Source organism: Etheostoma spectabile, chromosome 13, assembly GCF_008692095.1.
Source record: "Etheostoma spectabile isolate EspeVRDwgs_2016 chromosome 13, UIUC_Espe_1.0, whole genome shotgun sequence".
NCBI lineage: Eukaryota > Metazoa > Chordata > Actinopteri > Perciformes > Percidae > Etheostoma > Etheostoma spectabile.
In genome coordinates this window covers 5,267,926-5,277,964 of record NC_045745.1, presented here as the reverse complement: position 1 = coordinate 5,277,964, position 10,039 = coordinate 5,267,926, and the positions used below count along the sequence as shown (strand labels likewise).

At 41.5% G+C, this 10,039-nt stretch overlaps 1 protein-coding gene across 6 annotated transcripts in view; it reads right to left on the bottom strand.

Moving 5' to 3' along the window:
* p2rx1 (purinergic receptor P2X, ligand-gated ion channel, 1) overlaps positions 1-8,830 on the bottom strand; it is a gene marked incomplete at its 5' end in the record, with an annotated part of 37,379 nt that extends 28,549 nt beyond the window's left edge. For all 6 annotated transcript variants that reach the window (XR_004334567.1, XR_004334568.1, XM_032532936.1 and 3 more), the window contains 2 exon segments: positions 194-338; positions 7,736-8,830. Coding sequence is in view for 4 of the 6 variants with exons in the window: in XM_032532936.1 (XP_032388827.1) it covers positions 194-338; positions 7,736-7,872 (282 nt within the window).
* Positions 8,831-10,039: the final 1,209 nt, after the last annotated feature.

Below are 10,039 nucleotides of genomic sequence, written 5' to 3'. Positions count from 1 at the left end.
ACTTTTACTTGAGTCATATTATTCTGAAGTAACAGTACTTTTACTTGAGTAAAAATGTTTGCTACTCTACCCACCTCTGGCTACGCCACTGCTAACATAGGTCAATGACTTGCACCAGGTGCAAAACAAATTCTTGTCCAATTCATGATGAGCACATATGAAATGTCTCCACGTGTGGGAGGAGCTCACCAACCTGTGGAGGGAAGACGTAGTCGGCCACATCCCACACTCTCTCACTTCCCTTGATGTTGGTGTAGCCCACTCCTTTCATTTTGGTGAAGACGGAGCTTATTGCCGTGTCTGTGGACTGGTAGCCCTTTTCGTAGATGAACACCCACCTGTACAAGACACAGTTGGCATTATTAACAGAATGAGGTTTCTGAGTCAGGCATATGAGCACCTGAGACTCCCACTTCCCCCCCGGCCAACCATCCATCAAGCCAACCCCGCAGGCATGGACATGCAGGGGTGACGTTAACATTCTGCTCTGCAATCCCACATGCCAGCAGCATAGCTCACAGGGACACGTGTGCAAGGGATTGTGGTTGAGACATGTCACGGCGGTCATACTTTAAAGGTTGTCCCTTTTACTATCACTAAGACAAATCTGACACATTGAATAGAACTTTCTACTTTCAAAATATATTAGAACCAGAGGGTTGCAGCAATGTTACATGTCGGTTAATGGTGCCCTGCCACACATATGTCATTACTTTGTGGTAATGAAGTCCTACCATGGACTCTTGGTTGCCTTGGTTACCTTGGTTACCTTGTTTCAAGCCATTGTAGCGTGGTATAGAAAGCCTCCAGGGAGACTCGGATCCATTTGGGCCAGTTCTCATTAATAGTCAACCAGCTAAGCTGCTTGACTCTGATTGGCTAACAGCCAGCCAATGAGACCTTGGCTATCAACATCCTTCACCCAGCTCATGAATATTAATGAGCACAGACAACATGCCGTCAGACTGACCAGCTGTTGGGATTTCTCCTCTTATTTCTTTTCAGTAGCTAGTTGACAGAGGAGGTAGCATTTCATCTTCATATCAGAAATACATCAGAAATATGGGTTTCTTTTTAACTACCTAATTTTGATTACCCAAAAATAGCATGGATGATTCCACACAACAAAATATCACATCTCCACTTTCATTTAATTTTAGGGTGTTTATTTCATTTTTTTAGCATTTGGAAAAAAGTGGAAATATTTCCAAACAGTATCCCAATTCAACATTGATATATGCCCTTCTGTGATTATCCTTCCTTTAATATCAGTCTAAATAAGTCATAATTATTTCTGCTTTTGTAACTCAAGAATTAGGTATAATTTTCCATAAATGAGGTTAATAGACCATGAATTCCAAAAATAAGTGTAAAACTAGTGATGATAATGATGATGGTGTTAGTGGTGTTTGTACACGGTAGTGAAAAGAAGCGTTAAACGTAATTTAAAAAAAATTAATTAATTTTAACTTTAAAAAGTGCTAAAAGTCAGGAAAAGTTGATTTTAAGTTTTCACCCGGTCAGTGCATGTTTGAATGGAGGACAACACAAGGGTTCATTTTCCCACTTTCTTACTTCAATTATCCAGTCTTTATTGTAGTATTTAGTATGTTCCTCTGTAAATATTTTATAAGTTAGTTTAGCACCTTTGGTGTCCCCTTGAGAAAGTTCTCTAAAGATTTATTTGATTTTTATTGCAGACACAGTTCATCCCGGGGTTTTACTGTGCCACGCCATGTGTATGCTTAACAATAAAACATACATAAAATCATGCTAACCATTGTTTTAATATTTATTTTTGGCACTAAAAAGGTATGTATAAAGGCTTTAGACCACCCTGCCCAGTGTAACAAAAAAACTTAATTTTCTACTACATACTGTATGTAATAGGGGGTACATGCTCCATCTGTCTTTCAGTTAAGGGATCCTTGGCTTAAAAAACATTGAAGACCCCTGATCTAAGATTTATGAGATTCACTGTAGAACTCTTGGTTTTTGGTTTTTTTTCCACTTTTAATTTAAGGACAGTTAGGTGAGAAAGACATGCAGGAAATCATTGCCTCTGCGTCAAGGCATTAACCTCGAAGTACATGTGTGCCTGCTCTATCACTGATCCAACCTGGACACAGAGCTCTTGGGTTCAAGACAAATTTTAAATGTTCCAAGTTTTGATCTCTGCAGAGTGAAGCTTGTCCTTGTGTTGCTCTATCGATATGGTTAACAGCTGGTGTGCACAGGGAAGATACTGTATGTACACACACATAGACACATGCTGAGCTATTTTATATAGGGTGTAAAAAGCAATTACCCCCCCCCAGCAGAAAGCCCAAAGGACTGCATGTAATGCAGCACACATTCATTTGTCTGGGAGAAATGAAAGCCCCTCACAGCTACAGGCGAACACAAACGGCTTTCAAACTGAACTGAGGCAGCCCACTGTCTGCACAGTAAGCTAAAAGCCACAACTTCTATCAGTTAGGCAAATCAAATGATGGAAGTCGGAGCTTACATCCAAGAGGAAGGGGGGGGGGGATCAGATGAATGGAAATAAAGAAAGCCATGAGCGTGAAATAATGGAAGCATCTTCTAAAACAGCAGTCGAAGGGAGATCTGGATCCGCTCCGACAGACGGAGACAGAGGCAGCGAGGAGGCTCCTTGATGTGGGGGTGGGGGCGGGGGTGGGGGTGGGGGGGTCTTTTCTCCCCACCATACTGTGGCGATGAGATTAGTGTTCCTAACATGGAGACAAATTAGAATGGAAACAAAAAGGCCAACCTTCAGCTAATCACTATGAAATGCAAAACAAAAGATTGGCTTTGTTGTCAGCCTAAAAGTGACCGGATGAGAATAAACGAGGGTTTGCTGGTGCTGCTGTTCTAATTAGTCGATGTTTTCTGACACAAGAGACACATTCAAATTGGTTTATCTAATATTTGCAAAACCATTCATGTGGGTTTTTTATCTGCCTGGTATGTGTGCTCCCGTACAGTTTCATCCGTGAGAATGGAGCTGTCAAATGCACGGAAGAGGATTAGGGCCACATGAAAAATGTATTTAAGTTCTGAGTTTAAAATTAGAATTATTGGTTTAGGTTTGTTTTTAATGACGTTTTTTGACAACATATGGAACAATTGTATAAAAATCAACACCCAAAACACAAACAAAACTAACAAGCATACTTGCACACACACACACAAGGGAGGGGAGAAGTACAAGTACACCCCCATTTCATCTTAACCCCTAAGACGAGGAAACCAAAACCCAAAAATGTCCTTTTGTCTGCATGCAAAACCAAAATTAAAATTCAATTAGAAACTCAGATACAATTTTTTCACATAGGCCCTGATCCTCTTCTGCACAATTTAGATAACGAAAGCACAACAATATACCTGTAGATATATAACAATTACAACAAATTCCTTTTTTTTTTGCTGTTCTCAAAGAAAAAGCAGAATACAAAATGTATTTGTCTAGTCTAAGGTTAACATGAAATGTAAGAATCCTGACAAGAGAAGTGGTTCACCGGTTCGCTGCTAGTGCCTGAAAGATCCAGACTGACTTGTGCTCCGAGCTGTCAGCCAGCAGAGGAGAATACAATCACAACCCATTTCATGCCTATCACCGCCCGGCCTAAATGTGGCCTCGGGGCTTCAAAAGGCAGGTGACAGGAGAAGCCCTGTCGCGCTCGGGGACCCGGAATGCCAAACGAGACAAAACCTTTGATTGACACTTCGCTGATCCCTTTATATCAGTGCACAGTGGAAAATTATACCACGTTTCACAGCCACATTTAGGTTAAAAGGGCTGTACTCGATATTCAATAACCAGAAGAGTGGTCTAGGATTGCTTCCACATGGCTCTCATAGACCGTTCCTTATGGCCCCCAGTGGGTAGAAATGGTGACAGGTCTGAATCGAGCCCTGGGTATCCTGCTCGGCCTTTGAGAAAATGAAAGAGACTTCAGATACAGTGTTAGGGGCCACTAAGGTCTATATAAAAGAGACTACAGATACAGTGTTAGGGGCCACTAAGGTCTATATAAAAGAGACTTCAGATACAGTGTGAGGGCCACTAAGGTCTATATAAAGAGGACTTCAGATACAGTGTAGGGCCACTAAGTCTATAAAAAGAGACTTCAATACAGTATTAGGGGACCACTAAGGTCTATATAAGAGACTTCAGATACAGTATTAGGGACCACTAAGGTCTATATAAAGAGACTTCAGATCAGTATTAGGGACCCACTAGAGTCTATATAAAAGAGACTTCAGATACAGTATTAGGGACCACTAAGGTCTAATAAAAGAGGCTTCAGATACAGTATTAGGGGACCAATAGGTCTAAAAAAGAGACTTCAATACAGTATTAGAACAATAAGGTCTATATAAAAGAGACTTCAGAAAAGTATTAGGGACCACTAAGTCTATATAAAAGAGACTTCAGATACAGTTAGGGACCACTAAGGTCTATATAAAAAGACTTCAGATACAGTATAGGGGACCACTAAGGTCTATATAAAAGAGACTTCAGATACAGTGTTAGGGACCCTAAGGTCTATATAAAAGAGACCTCAGATACAGTATTAGGGACCACTAAGGTCTATATAAAAGAGACTAGATACAGTATTAGGACACTAGAGGGTATATAAAAGGACTCAGATACAGTATTAGGGACCACTAAGGTCTATATAAAAGAGACTTCAGATAGTGAGGAGATGTTTGCTGTATGTAACAACAAATGTCAAAAAAAACAAGCGTGACATCGCTTAGAGCACCTTTAATGTCCTGAATATCAAGTTCACCTCCTTTAATATATTTTTTAAGGTTTGAATTTAAAAAGTTATGTTTCTGACTATGTAGACTGTCAAGGTTAAAGCACCATGACAAGATGTATATCTGTTGGTTTCTATATTGGATGTTCAGGTGCCACCGGGAATTCCCCCGCGTGTCTCTCAGTTTCTGCCAGATGTCCGTTACCTTTTACATTCTTTGTGAAGTAATTCTAACCTCTGGTGGATTTCTGAGGACTATGGTTACCTGGTCCCTCAGTCCTTCAGGGAAATCCAGACAGCTAGCTAGTACTATCTTTCCAATCTGAGGACTATGTGTTACCTGTCCTTCAGATCTCTGCAGGTAAAATCCACACAGCTAGCTAGACTTTCGGTCCAATCTGAGGACTATGGTTGTCTGTCCTCAGATCTCTGCAGGGTACCATCCCACAGCTAGCTAGACTATCTTCCAATCTGAGTACTATGGTTACCTTTCCTCAGATCTTGCGAGGGTAATCCAGACAGCTAGCTAGACATCTGTCCAATCTGAGGACTATTGTACATGGTCCTCAGATCTCTGCAGGGTAAATCCGACCGCTAGCTAGACTATCTGTCCCCAATCCTGAGACTAGGGTTCCTGGTCCCAATCTCTGGCAGTAAATCCAGACAGCTAGCTAGACTATCTGTCCAATCTGGGACATGGGTTACCTGGTCCTCAGATCTTTGCAGGGTAATCCAGACAGCATCTAGACTATTCCAATCTGAGGACTATGGTTACTGGTCCTCAGATCTCTGCAGGTAAATCCAGACAGCTACCTAGCTATTGTCCAATCTGAGGACTATGTTTACCTGTTCCTCAATCTCTGCAGGGTAAATCCAGACAGCTAGCTAGACTATCTTTCAATCTAGGACTATGGTTACCTGTCCTCCGTGTCTGCAGGGTAAATCCAACAGCTAGCTAACTATCTGTCCATCTGAGGACTATGGTTACATTGGTCCTCAGATCTCTGCGTTAAATCCAGACAGCTACTAGAACTCGTCCAATCTGAGGACTATGGTTACCTGGTCTCTCAGATCTCTGCAGGGTAATCCAGACAGCTAGCTAGACTATCTGTCCATCTTCGGACTATGGTTACCTGGTCCTCAGATGTCTGCAGGGTAAATCCAGACAGCTAGCTAGATATCTGTCCAATCTGGGACTATGGTTCATGGTCCTCAGATCTCTGCAGGGTAAATCCAGACAGCTAGCTAGACATCTGTCCAGATCTGAAGGAGGCCTATGGTAACCTGGTCCCAGATCTCTGCATACATCCAGACCAGCAGCTAGACTATCTGTCCACTCTGAGGACTATGGTTACCTGGTCCTCAGATCTCTGCAGGGTAAATCCAGACAGCTAGCTAGACTATCTTCCAATCTGAGGACTATGGGTACCTGGTCCTCAGATCTCTGCAGGTAAATCCAACAGCTAGCTAGACTATCTGTCCAGGGTTCTTCTGAGTTTTCTCTCACAAGACTAAAACAACCTTTGAATGTCCACACGTTCCACCAAAACAAGTTCCTTTCCGAGGCTATCTGGCAGAGGCACCGTGATGAGGCTCTGTCCGGCGTTTAGCACCACCCAAGACAATTGGGATTGTTTTGAAGAAAAGCCAATTAACCAAAGAACCGTTTTTTCACCCATCCCGGAATGCAGTGTGGACTAGCCAGACCTTCTCCCACAGCGCTGTGGAAGAAGGTCTGGCAATGTGAGAGTTAATGAACCATTGGTTTCAATCAGCCTGCTATTTTACTTTTGTTTCTTTTTAATCATGCCATTAGCAAGAGAAGATAATCTCATCATCGTCCCCAGTGGAAGGTAACTGTGTCTCTGTTGCGTCTGGCGGTGAAGTGGACAGCAGTTGATTGTTACATGTGTTAGCGTATGCCTCAGTGTACACTCAGCTCCTCAGGTTCTGCTGCTCGGGGGTGCAGGGACAGAGATGCAATCACACACTCATACATGAACGCAGACATGCACAAACATGCACAAACACAAACGGTCAGGGAAGAATGACAAACAAAAAAAACACTTCCCCATTCCGCAAAATGACTTTCCGGGAAATGACTCCAACTTGTCAAAGCAGGCGTGTGGAGTCAGTATGTGTGAGTGAACAAGCGGGCTGTGTTTTCTTTGTCTCGACTTAAGAAGGGCAGATAAAGAGATCTCATGCCCTTGTCTCTTCTGCCATCGCTCTGTCAGCCACGGCTCACATTTTATTTGCAGGACCTATTTACTGTGTCAACACTACCTGGCAACTTACAGTGCGTATCTGTATGGACCATTGGTGGCGCCCTCCAGAAGTCAAATAACATGTCTTCCTTTAAACGTGATGTTCTTTTAACAATTTGATCACTACATGATTCAAATTTGAAATGCCCGGTGTCACTAATCAAACCTACTACCAAATCCATGAATAGATCTTTTATTATTGACCTGTGTGTTTTACAAAAACAGCCTGTATTCACAGGAGGGCAGCGTGGCGGTGGGAAATTAACTCCACTCACTCACCTGTTATCTTTACATGTTGAATGACATACTGTAAAATGGGTTTTGGTTTATACATATCATGTGAATTGAAAAAAATGAATCTTAAGTTATAGGACAGGCATGTGTATATGGCATACTTGAGGTATGTCTCATACAATGAATATCTACCAATAACATGAATAACGTTTTGTTTTTTGGTAATGACAAAAGGACTTTGAATATGTATCAACCTAAGACTGTTGTACAGCAAAAATAGATTTTTTCTTCTGTTAAACAGCTATTTTGTATATATTGCTTTCTGTATTTCTGGCTTATTTTATGTTTGTTTGTTTATGTATGTACCAACCACAGAGGCAAAATCCTTGTAAGTGTTAACTACTTGGCAATAAACTCTATTCTAAATTAGAAACAACGGATGAACGTGTGTGTGCGTCTTACCCGATGATGTAAGCCAGGACCCCCAGCTGGATCAGGCGGCACACCACTCCCACCCTCCTGTTCCTCACCAGCACCTGGCGCGGGGTCTCGTACTCAAAGAAGAAGTCGGAGAGGGCATTGCTGATTTGGCTCGTCATCTTCTTTCACCGGCTGACCCCCAGCGAGGAGGGGAGGGTCTCTCTCTTTTCACCCCACTTGCATACAAACAGTCCACTTTCACATCTGCCTCCTGTTCCTCACTGGAGACCAAAGTCTTCTGCCTCCTCTCATAGAGTAAGTGACGTGCTTCATCAGAAGTCCTGGAGTGGAGGACTTTCTCCCTCCCACTGCTCTCTCTCTCTCTCTCTCTTTCTCTCTCTCTCCACAGGCTCACTCTGTCACTTATTCCCATTCACATCACCACTGCATCTCCTGGCATTCCATTGCATGTCTCTTCCTTTTTGTTTTATTTTCCAGATGTTTAATGCAGCACTCCCCATTTGTGTAAAGCCCGTGTAGGAACTCACTCTTGACTTCGTTGCAAATAAGTCAACAGCTGCCACCCATGCCCTGGACCTCCTCCTCTGTGCAAACCATCCTTATCAGTTCCACTGACGCTCTCTTCCTTCCTGCAGTCCTTCCTTAAGCTCAGCACAAACACACTGTTTGTACGCCACAGTTCAGTTTATTTTCCTACTCTCGTGTCACCATTTTTTAGACATTAAGCCCTCTTATGTTTTATCTTCATTCCCTGCGGGAAACACTTTGGGTTTCCACACCTCTTAGAAATCCACTTTCTCTCCTTTCATATACTTTGCATTTCTAATCTTCATTCTCAGAGGAAAGCAAGAGGCAAATGCACATTCATTAAAAAGTCAATTTTTAACATGAATACATTGAAATATTAAGAATATTACATAAAAGGTTTTCCATGTGTAAAATGTGTTTTCGTACTTGCACTCGTAGTGCTTTCTAATCTCCACAGATTAGCAAATGGAACATCTTAATTTGGAATCATGTTTAAAACCCAAATCTAAATCTGGTTAAAGCCTATTCCAAATGAATATCAATTGGATTTTGCCACAAAATGACCATGCTTAGAATTTGGTAGGATTGCAAGGATTTGGCAGGATTGTAAAGGTTTTGCATGGATTGCAAAAAAAAAAAAAAGAGGGCTGTATGACAACCTCAATACATAACCCTATTTACTTTATAGGGACAATGCAATTTGTTCCAATTTGCACAAACTGCGATTAAATTGCCAGTTAGCGATAATTTCTGCTTTAAGCACTTCAGTTAAATCATGTAAATATAACATGAATACTTTAAGCCAGGGGTGTGACCACACTGGAAGATGCGAGTTACCTCAAGGGCCAGACATGTATGGCTTATTGACATACTTGATTTAATCAAAAAAGTAAAATATCTTTAACTGTCTCTTGTAGCCTTCTCATATAGCGTTTGGTCCACATGAAGCCTGAAGAAAAGTCAGCAAAGAAGATCCTCAGCCATCAACAAACGAAAGCATTTTGACAACATTTTGAAAGCAGGCCAGCACACAGCCAACTCCCAGCATCCTCCTTCACAGGCCGGAATATACAAACTCGCTGGTTGGGTGGGATTTCTGAGTCTCAGAGTCCCAAATATGCCAAATTCTGCTTTGAGTGTTGTGTAATTGTAGTTTGAAAACAGTTTCCCATCTTTCTGGTTTGTCCTTGGTAGGATAAAATGTATTGTGAACCTAAGTTGATATGCGGGCCGGATCAAAATTTGCAAGGGGCCGGATGTGGCCCTTGGGTCTTGAGTTTGACACGTTGGCTTTAAGGAATTAGTGAAATTCCATAAACATTAAATACATGCTAAAAGCATTTCAGTTAAATAACGTAAACATTATATAGCCTAGATACTATAAGCACAACAATAGCAAACGTGTCATGCCTTTGGCCATCACATTCCTACTTTAGTGAATCACAATTCCTCTGACATTAAATCATGCACGTTTACAAAGAACTTGTTGCATAATTTCCTGTGTGTTACCAAATAACCTGTTGCCACTTGTTGGGGCTTCAACTGTTTCCTTAAATTTGACTAATGCAATATTCCAAACTGTTAGTGATTGTATGATGCGCTGTAGGTGTGAGTTATACGGCCTGGACCATTACAGAGTAGAGCCAGACCGATAAAGGATTTAAGGCTGATACCAATACAAAAATGTGGTTATCTAAAAATCTGATAATTTGATAAATCGGCCAATATACTATATTAGTACAAAAATGAATCTAGAAACTTGTAACAAAACATGAACAGATTTCCCTAACATTAGTT